This window comes from Microtus pennsylvanicus, chromosome 22, assembly GCF_037038515.1.
Source record: "Microtus pennsylvanicus isolate mMicPen1 chromosome 22, mMicPen1.hap1, whole genome shotgun sequence".
NCBI lineage: Eukaryota > Metazoa > Chordata > Mammalia > Rodentia > Cricetidae > Microtus > Microtus pennsylvanicus.
In genome coordinates this window covers 23,150,155-23,166,097 of record NC_134600.1, presented here as the reverse complement: position 1 = coordinate 23,166,097, position 15,943 = coordinate 23,150,155, and the positions used below count along the sequence as shown (strand labels likewise).

Below are 15,943 nucleotides of genomic sequence, written 5' to 3'. Positions count from 1 at the left end.
GGAGCAAAACAGTGATGCAGACAATTTATCTGGAGGAGACGTGAAGTGCTAGGCTTACGCTCTGGGGAGGGAAGGACCACAGCACCTTGCCTATCATAGAGCATACCACAAACACCTGATGTCAAGCAACAAAGTCTGAAAATCTAGTCCCGGAAATCTGAGTTTGTTGTGGAATATTCCTTTAACTGGATGAAGATGTGTCAGTGTGATTGCTTTTGTAAAAAGTTAATTGACCAATAGCTGAGCAGGAGGTGTAGGCAGGACTTCTGGACAGAAAGAACTCTGGGAAGAAGAAAGGCGGGGTCGTCAGCCAAAGGTGGAATAAGCAGGATGGGCAAAATGGAGATGGGGTAGCAAGCATGTGGAAGAATGTGGGTTAAGTTATAAGAGCTAGTTAGAAACACGCCTGAGCTAAGGCTGAGCATCCATAATTAATAATAAGAAGTCTGTGTGCCATTTTTCTGTGAGCTGATGGCCCAAAAAGAGTGTTTACATGAATTATTCTTCAATTTCATCTTATACTATATCCAGCACTGACATACAGAGGTAGTTTTCACAATGAACAAATGTCATTTCTTATTTCTACAGACTTTATGTTTACAGTGACCTGACCACTATGTTTGTTTTGTGTTTTTGTTTGGTGGTGGTGTTTGTTTGCTTGTTTGTCTGGTGCTGCCCCCCCCCCAGTTGGTCAAGTTAAGGTACAAATGACCCCAAAATTTTGATTCACTATCTCTTAGGCTCTGAAACTCCTTCAGATATAAAAATTCTCAAAACCCTGTGCTTCACCTTTTGACTTTTTTTTCTCCTAAGAGCAACATCATAATGTAACTGGCCATGAGTGGTCTGGACATCAGTGATCATTCTTTCCAGGTCCTCATCTCACTGAAGCCTCTGAGGACTGGACTGACTTTCCAAATTCCACTCTATCCCAAATTTCACAGAATGGATGCACTGGGGAATTCTGTGAGGCAGGGTATACTGACGAAGGTGCACAAGGGAGCTAATATTTAAATAGAGTTTCTGGTAAATTCTGTTTTTATCATCAGGATGAATATCTCCGTACTTGCTTTGAATTTGGCTTTCTGGGGGCAGGAGGGATGGCTCAGTGCCCATGAATGTATGCTGCTCTTGCAGAGGACTAGAGTTTGGTCCCCAGCACTCATGTGAGGCAGCTCAAAATTGCCGCAACTCTAGGTCCAGGAGATCCAATGATGTCCTCTTCCGGCTTTCATGAAACCTGCACTCAAATGCACAGATCCTTTCACACACGTGCACATAAATAAATATAATAAAAATCAACCTTGTTAAATCTTGGCTTTTGGAGGCCATAAGTATGGCACAGAGGTAGAGCATTTCATTTTCTACCAAGACATCAAGGGCCTGGGACTAAGTCTCCTTGCCATAAAACCATGTTTACTTAAAAAAAATTGAAAATTCTGTTAAATTTTTACCATACCCCTTTGTAGTATTCTTTCAATATTACAGATTTTTCAAATATTTCCCCTTTGTATCTAAATTCTACCCTTGGTACCAAGACACTAATCTGGGTTTCTGTCAGAGATTCCTATTTCTAAACTCCTGTTGAGTTGTAACAAGGCAGTGGGAGGCCTGAGCAATCAAACTAGACATGAAGAAGGAACTAACTTAGTCTTTGGAATTCCATGACAGGGATATTGAAAAGACTTTTCAATGTTTCTTAAAGCAAAACACATCCTTTTTTCAAACCCAGAGATGAGTAAAACAATAATGAAAAATAAAGACATAAGTATACAGTACTGGGCCTGGCAGTGGGGGCACATGCATTTAATTCTAATTTTCAGGAGGCAGAGGCAGGTGGTTTTCTGAGTTTGAGACCAAGCTGGTCAAGACTACATGGAGAAACCATGTCTTAAAAAAGGTATAGACAGACAGACAGATATAGATTATACACACACACACACACACACACACACACACACACACACACACACACATTTCTAGAACCAGGCATAATGGGAATGCCTGTAATCCCAGCACTCAGCAGGCTGGAGCGAGGATTCTCGTGAGCTTGAATCCGACTTGGGCTACATAACCAAATTCTGTCTCAAAAATTGGGGTAGGTAGTAGATGAAAAGTAAACTCAAATACAGTGAATAATGACCAAGGATAAAGCATGCGGGAATGGCTGTGTACCCTGGCACTCTGTCGGTTCACTGTCTTCTCCTCATCAGGAAGCGGAGGCATCGGGTACGGGTATTTTCTGCTGGAGGCAATAGACCCAGTGGATGAAGAAGGAGACTTGGCAGGAGACAGGGTCCTGAGGTGCCGAGAATATAAGAAATACATATTATGCCATGCCTGGTATCACTCTCCAAATATCTACAGAGCAGACTCAGAGCAAGCCCCTGATAGCCACTTTTCACTGAGTGTCTACAGCAGAGCTTTAACTACTGGGGAGACAACTGTCGCTCTGGAATGCTGTGAATTTAGCTTCCTAATTCATCAGCAGTGATGGAATGTCTAGCTGGCACTACACAGAACCGTTCTCTTAAACTACAAAGCCAATAATGAAATTTCATTTACAATAACAAGGTAACATGGAAAAAGGGGGAATTTTCTAAGAACTCATCACAGTAAATTAAGTAAAAAGCATATTAACATTCTACTTTATTTTACCACTTAAAATGCTTCTCTAAGTACAATAATCTCAAGTAAGATCTTAAAACATAACCACGGATATATTCATCGGTTGCTAAGTCATACTCTACACAAAACTCATGCATCAGAGGCCCGTGTGTTAGTTGTGAAGAGCAAAGGGGAATACAAGGGTTTTAATAACAAATTAGTAGACATGCAAGCAGTAAGGAGTGCAGAGTTTCAGCCAAACAAAGTCTGATGAGAACATACAAAAACGGTCTACTTCATCCCTAGATCAGTGTTTCTCGGAAAGCAGCAGCCGTACACTGAGGTTGGCTCTTCCTATTGTAGCTGCAATACTTGTGACTGTGCTGAGCACGCTAGGAGAGACGTGTTTGTGCCTAGCTTATCTGTGAGAGCTCAAATGGAAGACCACTGAACTGGTTAGACCACTGCATGGTACCTCAAGTCCTCCTCTGCCGTGACGCATCAGCCTGGTACTGCGGCCATCAAACACCAGGCAGGGCAAGACTCCATGGCTCTCAAACTAATTTTCATTTTTAAGATGCTAAATTCAATCTAACACTTGAAAAATGCCTTTTCCTATATGCTCTGAGATCCAGGTAAACATTCTTGATTGGTTTTAAAAATCAAGAGTGGCTCTATTCACTTTTAAACCTAACTCCTAATGTTCCTTCTGTGTTTGTTCAAAACTTACTCAGGATGGCTCCCTAGCAGGGACTGCTGGAAGGCAGCCAGAAGGCTACAAGGCTTCTCTTATGCTGACACTCTGTGGACTGGGAAGGTGGAAGGAACTAGGAGTAATAGTACTTTAATATCGCTTCAGTTCTGCATAGTGTGCGTGTGCGTGTGCATGTGTCTGTCTGTGTGTGTCTGTGAAGATATGTATGTATACACAAGTACGTGTGCACAGGGTACTTCAGCCTCTGGTATTGTTCGTCAGGTGCAACCTACCTTATCTTTTGAGACTGTGTCTCACAGGCCTAGGGTTAAGCTAGGCTGCCTGGTCATTAAACCAGAACTGGGATTACAAGCACAAGGCACCATTCCTAGTTTCTTCGTGTGGGTTCTGGGGACGGAGTTCATATAGTGCAGAAAGTGTGCTCCTGGTACACAGATTTATAATTTAAAAACTAAGTAGTTTTTAAAGTAAATTAAGAATAGATAGGACCATGATTGTTAGGAAGCAGACACAATATGTATAAAAGGGGTGTGAAACTTGCATGTGGATGCTTCTAAAATGACCCTGACCCAGCTTTTTAGCTAAGTCATCATGAAATTTAAAAGATTCAAAGTTCGGGTAAAGTAGTCAGATATACAAATAAATTTTATTTATTTTAAGGTCATGGAACCAAGTGCTCATTTTAGTTTGCTGCAGCAGGTGTGTGTGTGTGTGTGTGTGTGTTTGTAGCATGAGCTGTTAGCTTACAGTGTCATAGTCACATCAGCCTTAACTTGGCCATGGGCTCAAATGATCAACACTGTAATATTCAAAGCCATTCCAATGAGAGGTGACTGAGCACTCGGCCTTGCTCTGAAATCATCTTTGCATGGGCACCACCAATAGTGAGTTAAAAACCAAACAAAACAGGAGGTGTTCTTCAGATCCCCACAGAAGTGGTTCTGCATGACTTCACACAGCAGAACTCTAGCGAATGCAGACTTTGGGCCCTGAAGGGAAGGTGAGAAGCCAAGCAGGACATTTTTAGTGGTAGAAAGACAGAAAAGGGATTCTGGTGTGGATCAAAGTGGAAGAGAACAAGGCAAGGTCAGTTAGCTTAGGGAAAATGAACTGACAATCTATCACAGCTGCTGATGGAAGGCCTTTAATTCTAATTTGGCTTCCGTTTAGCCAAGTATCAGCCACTCTCATTCAGTTACAAAGCAGAATGAATTTCTGGATAAATATTAGCCATTGATCCTTATGACAGTTTTTAAAACCATAATAACTACAGTGGAGGCAGGGGCACCCTAGAATTATGTAATGAAGGCGTGCTTGTCTGCCAATGGACTGCGGTGCACCTTGGGACTGTATCAGACTTCTGGGCTCCTTTACAGACAGGTCTGTAAATCCCGGAAGGGGACACTTGTGTTCACATGCTAATTTTATAATAATCTGCTCCAGAAGGATTGAAGTGTCCTTGCTGAGGAACTGAGCGTCCAGACCCTCTACAGCCTTACAGCAATCGGTGAGATATGGGAGAGGGAACGGTCTTGAGAGTCAGCGAACAGCCACGCTCCAGTTCTGTTTCGGATGTTTATGAGATGGGCTACTTTGGATAAGTCTTTGTACCCCAGTTTCCTCCGTGCACAGAAAGGAGCCAAGAATGCCTACCTCTTGGGATGTGAGAAACAGATATACAATGGGCATTTGACACCTTACTTTCTAGAATTTGCTTGCAGAGCTATTGTGGTTTCCATAGATCATCTGGTGAAATGAGTGATCAGTTGGACAGCTCTCAAGAGCACGGACACCTCCTGGGGACGTAAAAGGCAGTGTCCTGGGCAGAACTGCTCCCAGGATCTGGGGGTGGTGATCCAAAGCTTTTCCTCTGATTGCACCTGCACTTTCCCAGTGGCATGGATACATTGGGAGCACAGTCATCCACCACATCTCCACTACATGCTGTAGGAATGGAACATGTGTGATTAAGAAGGTGACCTGTGTCCTTGTCTGTGGACTTTGTCAAGAGAGCTCAAGCACAAGGTTGGTGAAGTCCAGGCCTAGGTGAGAATACACTTAGGCCTAAGGGGTTGGTCTGGTTGGAGGGTAGACCAGAATCATGGTGCTCAAGCTAGGAGGACCTATCTCAATTATTTTCCACTGCCACTGAGATCCAGAGCTGACCTCCGAGTCTTACCTGCACAAGCCTTATTGATCTAAAAAGACAGCGAGATCACAACTGTCCAGGAGCTTTATCATTTAAACAAAATATAGATTTCTCATTATCAATTCCTAACGTGACTTTGTGCTGTAGGTACTAACATCTCTGACTAAAAGATGAGATAAAGAAACCCTCTTGGATTTCTCTCAAAGCTTGGCTCGTGCAACCAGGGGTGCTGAAGCATTTCCCCATCCAAATGGTGCGCAGTCAGACAGCTTCTGGGCAGACTCGGGGGACTGACTTTAAGAAATGGGGACTCTCTTGAGTTACACCAACTTCTCAGCTCACCCAGGGGAGGTGCATAGACTCTTCCAGGGTACCATTTCATAAATTACTCTGTATAAATGCTGTCAATTTAGAAATAAAAGTCCTAACCTATGTAGGACCAAACTCATGCAGTTTTGGTTCCATGGATGGGACAAATTACAATCTGCCCAAAAGCCTGATACAGAAAAAGAAAAAAAAATAGGACTGCAGGTGAGCCAAGATTCCACATAACATCAAAACCATCTTACCTGTCTTCTTGCTCTTGGCCATCGTGGGAGCTACGGGTGGAGGTGGGGTGTTTGAATGTGAGTGTATATGTTTATGAGGTTCAGTGTGGGGCAGTGTGGGGCAAGCGGAGGGCAGGGAAGGAGAGGAGGGTGGACTGTAAAAGCAGGATGTATTTTCGTGAGCAGGCAGGACTTATGCTTTCCCTGGGGTATACGCGAAAGCTATGGATCAAAGTAAAATGCAGGGAGGTCTAATCATTTTCTCAAACTATACGCAACTAAACTAAACGGGACACTGGAAGAGAAAGCCCACCTGGTGTGGGTGCCAAGAGTTAAACAGACATAGCACATGTCATATCTGTTCAGTGCTGACCCACGTGATGGCAATCCGGAGCATGAAATCTCCAGTTGTGCTCGGAAGAGGCAGGGACCAAGGCTCGGTTTCCTGTTTGCATTAGTTTTCCATAAAGTAATTTAATATAAAGTGGACATTTACCTCTAGGTAATCAGCTGTATTAAAAAGAGTGGGGGAAGATGACATGGTGAGGCATTGGAAATGGCCTCTGGTTTGTAGTACACGCTCCAGGGAATTGGGGAGACGGGATAGTTTTAGAATGCGTGAGGCTCTTATTGTTAGTCGGCTGTTTTCTATCTGCTTCCTGCGTTTGAACATGAAAGGCCTCCACTGCTTTGTGGAGAATCTATAGCATACTCTTCTCAGCACAGCCCCAATGCCAGCCAATGGCTCTCCGGGAAGAGAAAGCTAAGCTCACCACATGCTATCACACGAGCAATAATATCTCAGCTGTTTTCCAGTTCGATCAAATCATTGTTTCTGCTTGAAATAAAATTCCAGTTTAATTTCTTTGCAAGTTTTCTTTGAGTTTTTCTATGCACTATGCACTCTTAATGGTAAGCAGGAAAAATATATTATGGAACGTCTAGATTATGAAAATTAAATTGTTGAGGTTAATAGTGGTTCTTTATTAGTGGGGGGTATGTTTCATGCCCATAGAACACTACATAGCATAAAATGAAGAGAAAGCTACTAAAAAGCTCCAAAAGGTGACAGGGACATGCACTGAATGGCAACCCTTTTCAAATGGCTTCATTTGAAACATTCAGAGAAGAACTAGACTCGCTCAGGAAGCCAAATACATCAAAAGGCAGCGAATGAACAAGGGGCCTTTCCGCCTACAGGAACTTGTATTAGGAGAAACAAGGGAGAGAGAGCCAGTCACACTACAGTAAGTGTATGTGCTGGGAGAGTGTGAAAGGAAGAGAAAATGAATTTATAAAATACCTAAAGTAGGGTCCTTCAGTGTTTTTATTCACATCTTCTACCCACTTAGCTACATTATAGTCTCTTTTGAACCATGGGTTTAAATACCTGCAGAAAGCAATGGAAGGAACAAGAAAGCAGAACAAGATAGAAAATCTGAAAATACACAGCACAAGCTTAGCCACGAAGTTTTCACCCTCCAAATGCAAGTGACTACAGCAGATAAACCAGGATCGACACTGGCCAGGTGACTATGAGGCCGTCTGCACAATGGCATGAAGCTAACGTCAGCTACAAGGCACAAGGCACTCTACAATGTAGTACGACGTCTCGAGGAAAGCCTCTTCTAGTGGTTTTCCACTGGTGGTCAGAAACTCTCTCTTTATCAAAAGGCTCATTAACCCACATTAAAAGCCGCTTCTTTTCCCCAAGCCACTTCTCAGCTGGCTCCTTGGTTTTCAAATAATATTGGTGCTTTTCGAAAATATTCAGGGTGGCTGCAATTCCAATCTGGTATTTTATTTAGGCACATATAACCTCAGACAATTTAAAGGAGCCAAGTTCTATTTATAGGCAAGACATGCCTCTTACACGCCCACTGTGTTACTCTCTGTAACAGAGTCTGAGGGGTGTTCTCCAGCGGACTTCTGTACGGAACAGAAAGGGTCTGGCCCCGACCCTGGAGTCCCCAGGCAGTCCAAGTTGGCCTCCGTGATTTTGAAGCTAGGGTCAGGGATCTAATTGCAGCCCCACAGTTCCACCCTCCTCTTTGTGCACTCCAGACTAAAATGCTTATGATTGCATGAGGAAACAGCCCTCAGAAGTTGCTTTCCAAAAGAAGGGCTGCCAACGAGTTATGCTAGCATCTCCCTGATGGGCCTGGCAGCAGTGCCCCAGGACGGCCCTGCAAATCTCAGAGGCAGCAAAACTGGAGGCATAGTGGCTGCTTTCCACAGGACCCTTTGATTTTTATTATGGAGCCAAGCAAAAACACATCCCCTTAGGATCGGCTCTAATAAAACAGCAATGATTTGACAGTTTCAGCATTGGAGGAATTTGGAGGTTTTACTAGGCTTTCTCTTCTAAAAAGTAGCTCCATGGTACTATCATCAACGAAGATCCAGTTTCTATGAGATTTATTTGAAAACAAATCTGGTGAAATTATAAAACATACTAATTTTTAGTTAAGATTTATTTCTTTCCTCCATATTTAATTTTTGAGTTATTTATAAATATATTTAAACCAAAACTAATATATTTCCAGTTATATTTAAAAATCAGACTATTTCTCCACAGCTTTTTTTTTCCTTATTTTGAGCCATTAAGAAGGTATTCTGTAAAATAAAAATTATGATTCCATCCTGGAAGAAAGGTTCTATTGATTTTTATGCTTACAAGACCATGTCTGCTGCGATACATCTCCTGATTCAGGAAGAACTCACATTAGTTTTGCCTTTAGCCACAAGCTTTGCCAACTTGCACTTTTCACAGAGATAGCCAATGAAAATCCGCGTGAACATTTCCACTGGGACTTGAAACAGCAAGAAAAAGTCCAAAAGCAAGTGCAACCGCTGATGACCATCGGGAAAGCTCATGCAGCCGCTCTCAGGGAAACCGCCACCCGGCAAACCCGGTGTCCCACAGGCAGGAAGCCACTTCCTGGGGGAGACCTTTGTTCCTTTCACTGGCAATCTCTGAAACTCAAAGGTCAAGGGCTATGGCTGACCGGCAAAAATTCCAAACACATAGCTTGACTCAGCATGTGATGGACCGCAAAAATTCCAAACACATAGCTTGGCTCAGCATGTGATGGACCTTCGCCTCGGTTTCAGATCTGTGCTGGAGCGCTGTGGGGACCTGGCACAGTGGCGAGAGCGATGGGCCTTTATCGACTACAATAAACCTGCCTATATGGCTTCACTTAGCGTGGCGTGTTAGTGCAACATGCAAAAAGAAAAAATAATGCGCTGGACAGGATAGGAGAACCTCTTCGTGTTCTCCAAGATGGAAAGCGGGTGCTGACTGGGTCAGGAGCACCTCTGAGCAGATATGGGGGCTCTGTCAAAGATTAAATGACCCTGCTCTCAGCCAAGGAAGGGGCTTTGAGGGGGATTAACGTGGCAGCCCAGAGTGAAGGGGCAAGCGGAGACTGACCTGTGATCCCGACTCCCTGTCTGGGGGCTGGCAGAGCCCCCTGGGCTTATGCCTTGGGATGGGATAGTCTGGGCGAGGGAGTGCCCAGGCTCAGGAGCTTGGGGCTCCCTCCTGTAAAAACACAATATATAATACAAAGTCTAAGCCAAAAAAAATTTATAGCGTGAACAACAGCAAGGAAGATGCAAAAATCTCTGAGTGGGAAACGAGTAGAACCAACAAGGACAGTTAGTGTTTTGTTTTCTAATCGATAGAGCATGCTGGGTGGTGAATGTTTTAATCCGGGCCCAAACTGTTCATCATCCTTTGGGATGATGTGGTTCTAAGGGGGTGGTGAAATAACAGACCTGAAACAGTTACAGAAAAAAATGATGTGCTTCCGGTGGCCATTCTGCTCCTTGGATAGTCACACAAATGGTGTATCATGTCATCACCAAATGGGATGACTTCTAGAGAGGAAGTATAAAAAGTTGCTAACCTAACTCTTGATATGTTATGTATCAGAAATTCATATTTTTCAGAAATATGTAAATGTGTATGCGTGTATGGAAGACAGTTCCCATACAAGAAAGTTTCTGGCCATGGACAGTCAGCTTCATAAACTTGGCTCCAATGAATGCATATGAGTCATGTACCCAAACTCAGAAAATTCTGAGAAAGACTGAGAGGTTTCTATTCTACTGTAACAGTAAATATTAGAACCTAATTAAATCACAGGCAAGATTTCATAAAGGCTATCCCTAATACAATTTTATCATGTGATATAAATAGAATTTTATACATTTTTAAAATCAACGCCTGCCCTAGAAAACACTATATGAATATTGGTGAACATCAAAGGTTCTCTGGTCCTGACCCCATTGCTTTAGTACCTGCTGACCTTTTGCCTTCTCCTTAGGAGCTGTCAAAGTCTAGTCACAGAAATACTGTTCTAGCACTAAAAGTCCACAGAGGAAGTTCCAAAGAACATGTCACACAATGTACTTGTAATCTTATGAGCAACCAGGATAAGCTGAGGAGCCCTCTTACCAGGTGGTCTCATGCAAAACAAACCAAATAACATTCCAGGAAGAGTTTATCTGCAGTGAGCCCTACAGCACCCAAGCACTTGGGAATGCAGAAGATAAACTCCAGGAGGTTAGTTAGTCATGGTGGAAGTCTATGACGCCATTCTGGACCATGCAATGGTATCACTTGAAACTGCGATTGTTTCTAAGGTAAAAGGATCCTCTAGTAAATGTTGACAAGCCACTTACAAGACAATACCATTCAGGTGGAAGGTCCAAATTTCAGGGCAATGTTATTATTCCTGGACTGAAAAAGGCAGGGTATATGATGGAGAAGCTAATGTAAGTTTCTAACAAGCAGTTAACAGACACCTGCTACTCAGACTCTTTTGTTCAAAGGAGTCAGAGGTCCTGGGCAGAACTGCAGCCAGAGTGGGGTGTGAGCAGAGATGCCAGGGGACTTGAAACAGCAAGGGCAATCATAATCATGTCTGGGGCATGGTCGGCTGGGAAAAATACCAAGGGTGTGCTTTACCCTATGAAGGGGGTAAGGTTTGTGGGGGCAACGCTTTGCTTGCACTTTCTTAAGTGAAGAAAGAAACACCACCAAAAAATGCATGATGCTTACTTCATAATAAAAGACTTTAAAGGTAACTTTCAACCCCACTAAAAAATATGTCTATCATTTAAAGCAGTTAATGTTGCATTAGTGACAATGAGTCAGATAAAGAGCAAGTTTAGGTAAATGGCCTTTGGGACATCCCCAGGAGGAAAACTTAAAAGGGAAGCTCTTCCCATTAGTCTGAGAGAATGCTTAGATAGCAGCCATGGAGACCTCTGAGTGGTGGCTTCAGACAGTGAGCACGGCACACTTTAATACAGTGAGGATTCGCCCTGGGGCTTCCAGAGGAGAGGAAGGGGGGCCCTTTGAGATGGTTGGATACCCAATGATGAGAAAAAAAGACAGCTATTGTAATTCCTTTCAAAGGAAACCAAAACACCACAATGGCAGGTGACTGGAGGAAAAAGCCCGCAGCAAGGGTGATACCCCCACTATCAGTGAATATTGGTATGGGCACAGTTGCGGAGATGCCTATGTAAAAGAGAAAAGCCAAGGTTAATTTTTATAGGGCAAAGAGAATTAAAAAGACAAAACCCAGTCCAGAGGCATGGTAGGTGGTTCTCTGACTATCTGCTTAGTTAACAGTCACCACTAATAGCACAGGGCCTTCGGATGCCTTTCCCATTAAATGTACAACTTACTCAGTCGAATTAGATCGAGGTCTAAATCTTTTGCCTCTGATTTTCTTTTTGTTGCCTCCCAGGTTACCTGAAAAAAAAGATCATTTAAGCTAAATTTTCATACAGATAAATAATTGTCTTATGTATAATTATATGGTACTTCTAATGGGTGTAATTTATAACCAGCATCGCCTCCAAATACATGGAATTGCATGACCTTCCATTGCTTCCTGCCTACTTAGTGACAATGCCACCATTTCCCACGAAGGAGATTTCAAAGAACAAAACAAACACAGCTGGCCTCTCTTCTAAAGCTCTTTGTTGGGAGAAGAGCTGAACGGCTTATGGGGAAGAATACATCTTTACAGGGCCCCAGAAGCCAGATCTTAGATTCTGAACGCTGGTCACTACCTTGCCAGGAGTTACTTCGAGGTCTGCCGTTTTCACATATGTCTGAAATATGTTTTGTGTCTGGAATCCTTTCACTCCAGGAATGAGAGAGCCCGTTTGACCTGAAAGCAGAAGCATTTGCATATTGTTCAAAAATATAATCAGATAAACGTTTTGGAATCACTAAGCAAAATTTGTAAGCATTACTGTGCACTAAATAAAACAAATCAATAAAAAAAAATCTGAAATGAAAGAATGAAGAAAACATGAACGTCTTCATGAAGAAGGCAGAATTACACAACATTCAATTTAAGAAAAGTCAAATACAATGGAACCCCATTACAATAGTCATAAATGGAAAAGCAGCGGGATATAATGCAAGCCAATTTACATTCCCCAGAACACAGCAACCACAGAGCAAATTCAGCAAGTATTGCAATCACATAACCCCAGCAGCAGGGTTATAATGGGGTCCCACCATAGATGTTTCTTAATTGTAAAGCAATGATTTTCATTCAAATATTATGAGAACATGGACTTTTAAGAGATCACATAAAATGTGCCCAACTGAACCTGGCTCACTTTATGAAAGTAAATACACAAATTTAAATTAATGAAATTATCATCGGAGAGTTGGTATTTTTCCACATAAATATGTCCCCAATGAATATAATGTATGCTAGTTAACTGTCCAATGACTGAACTGAATCAGATCTTTATCATGGAGATATCTCTCACAAAGCCCATGCACCATTGAGCCCTTCCGCTATTTGTATCCTACTATTACTAAACGAATTAACTGTAAGAATCAAAATTAATGCACCTACCTTACACCATAAAATAAAACTTTTATGACATTTCTTAATGAAAGGAATGTGACGAACCTTGTCTGGAGCCTAATGATTTGATATGCTTTTGACTGATCAGAACCTAGTGTACTGTTTCCCAAAATCTGGGAGCCAGTCCTGAGCATTGGAAAGCTTTTTATCAGAGACTGTAGGGACAGCGCTAGCTTAAGCCACTCCCCTACGATCACTCTGGTTAGTTCCTAATAATGTCAGTTTGAAAGGGAATCCTCTGAGTGAAAGCAAACAGAACTTGGTACAGTGAAAACATACACACTACTCTCCTAATCACAAAGTCACTCTTATTTTGTATGAAAGGCCAATGAATGGTTCAGAAACCCACTGAATTCTCTACTCTTTACTGTTATTTAATTTAAAATTCTGTATTTGACCAAGCAAATATTTGTATCAGAGAATGCTAGTAGGTCCCCAGTCATCCTCTCTCAGCTGACAAGTCCTCAAGAATAAATGAAAAGTCATTTCTGTACTCTGTAAAGGGTATGTTACCATGTATGCTTCTAGGCTCAAAACCAGCACGACTTTTGCTTTGAGTTCGGTTATCTAAGGAAATGTGCCTAAGAAAGTTCCTAGTGACTAACGTGTCTGGGTTCGTGTTCAGTGCCTATAAGGTCTGAACAGCAATGCAGATTGCTCTAAGGACCATCCACTCTACTCAGACTGTCAGAAGAGGCCATGTTCCCTCTCGGTAAACGAGTTCCTCAGTCTACAGGTAGTACGTGTGCATAGTGTTATGAGAGGGCCATCTGAAACGCTGTCGCTATCCTTGAAACCTCCATGGAAACTTAAAGCCTGTTTTCTACAACAATATCTTAGTTCCCTCTAGGTGAAGGTAGATCCCACCCTGTGACATCCTGCTTAGTTCTTCTAGTTCTCAGTTCATCCTGTCAACTGATTATAAAGCAAACTGAATGTTTAAAGGTGTCATACATCCTAAGATGCTAGAACAAGAATATATCATTAGAGTTTGAGACATAAATAATACTATAATGCTACCTATACTTAATTCTTCAACTAAGATAAACGTTATAAAGTCTATAAATAACCATTTCAGAAAAAAAATCATAATATTAAAATAGATGATTCACAGAGAAGCAATCATTTTTTTCACAGCAAGCTTAGCTTTGAAATACACAAAGTTAAAAACTATTCAATGCAGCACTTATATTACTAATGATCTTAATTGCCTTTATTGAAGCATGACAGTACCCTTTTTCTTTGACTACCGAACATGACATAAAGCTCACCATGTAAAAATATTTTCAAATACTATGTTTGGCTTCTTAAGCCATGTGTAACATGGCAGGGAAAACCCAGGGGTTTTTACACAGATTTAGAGTTGTTGCATTTTGTTTTCCATTTTGTAGCCTGATTTTTCTACACAAAGTGGTTCTGAGCATATGGCATTTTGAAGTGGAGTAATCAAAGAACAAGGGATACTATTTTAACATTCAAGAAAGAAGGAAGAAGTAACCAAACCTGCTGCAAAATAATGAAATGTTCTGACTAATGGAATAATGTGTGATGGAACAGGTGGAAATCTGAAAATGCGACAGAAAGGCAGACCTCTTCTTAGAACTAGATGCTGAGTTTGTGCTGACTCCGGGAGGAATGTCGCTATAAAAAGAGTCGCCATCTCCAGGCTTTTTTACATAATCTCCCTGGGGTAACTGTCTAAGGCATAATAAACATTTCAGAGTCAGAAAACAAGACACACACATGAACACAGACATATACAAATATCACTTCAGGAAAAAGAGAGGTAGGGATAATGGTCTACATGATCAAATCTATAACATGAGATTATTAATAAATGCGACAAGTTCAACTCATTCTAGCTGCTGAGGTCAGAAATGTAATCATGAAGTCTAGGCAGGCTGGACGAATAAAGCCTTGTTTTCGGAGAAATATGGAACGATGAGTTAGTGTCAACGCAACATCACCCTACCTGGAGATGTTAACTGCAATAACTTTTTCCTTTTAAAAATTGATGTTGAAGATCTGTTTAGACATTCCTTGCTCAAATAAAGCAGGCTTTTTTCAAATGTGGTGAATAAATTATTCATGATTTGAAATATATGACGACTATAACCTTGTCTTAGTTTTAAAAGACTGGATTGCTTTCTATAAAGTCCAAATAAAACCTCATTCAAATGTGGTGTTCAGTTTGCACCTTCATTATTTAAAGAAAATTTGAGACCGAAGTTTGAATCAAAGCAGTAATTTTATATCAGACAGTAGACTGTGTAAAGGAACGTAACTTAGCAAGAGGAAGAAAGAGTTGAAAAGTAGCCGAGCTTCTCGGGAGACTATGGAAGTCATCTGTGAGAGATGGTGGTGACACTGCCTAGCTCCACCACAGCAGGAGGGGAGGAAGACAGGGGCATCTGCTTAGCCGGTGCAGGACTGAAGCCTCTTGTCTCATTCTGAATGAGCTAAGACAGCAACAGTCTCACTCTCTCTTCTGAGGGAACTGGAAAGACACGAAATACCCCAGACAACTCTGCCCACAGCCCATGCAGCCATTGAGTGTGTGGCCTCAAAGAACCAAATGCATCCGAATCATGACCAGTCTCACCCGTGCTGTGGGTGGAGATGTCAAAAGCTAGGGATGGGCTAAGAATTTCAAACAGGTGTATGTCAGTAAGTCTCCAGCAAAAGCATAGGCTCCCTAAGTCCCTTTCAATTCAGGTTCGTTTAATTACCGTGATTGTTTACAGATACTGTTTTAGCCCTCAGAAAACCCTTTCAGATGTCCCCTGGATTATTTTGATTCCTATATCATTGAAATTATTTAAAAATACTTAGCTGTTTCTGACTGAAATCCTCTCCTAGATTATTTAGACAGCTCATATATTACAAATCAGAAAAAGATTGTCCAGTGAATGTAAATAAAGCATGTATTTTAAGTTTAATTTGTGTGACCTTATCTAGTTCTCCATACACTAACTAAGAAAAACTTTCTTACTAAACTAATTTCTAAAGC

General features: G+C 41.7%; 1 protein-coding gene across 16 annotated transcripts in view; it reads right to left on the bottom strand.

Moving 5' to 3' along the window:
• Positions 1 to 15,943, bottom strand: part of Adam22 (ADAM metallopeptidase domain 22) — a 209,830-nt gene that overhangs the window by 8,635 nt on the left and 185,252 nt on the right. The window contains exons 27-32 of one of the 16 annotated variants that reach the window (XM_075956463.1): positions 14,437 to 14,631; positions 12,116 to 12,216; positions 11,726 to 11,792; positions 9,456 to 9,566; positions 6,041 to 6,070; positions 2,176 to 2,299 (exon numbers count right to left, since the gene is read on the bottom strand). In XM_075956463.1, the coding sequence (XP_075812578.1) occupies positions 2,176 to 2,299; positions 6,041 to 6,070; positions 9,456 to 9,566; positions 11,726 to 11,792; positions 12,116 to 12,216; positions 14,437 to 14,631 (628 nt within the window). Of the gene's footprint in view, positions 1 to 2,175; positions 2,300 to 6,040; positions 6,071 to 7,322; positions 7,410 to 9,455; positions 9,567 to 11,421; positions 11,556 to 11,721; positions 11,793 to 12,115; positions 12,217 to 14,436; positions 14,632 to 15,943 lie in introns of those variants that run through there. The other 15 variants (XM_075956464.1, XM_075956468.1, XM_075956465.1 and 12 more) reach the window with 15 other exon arrangements.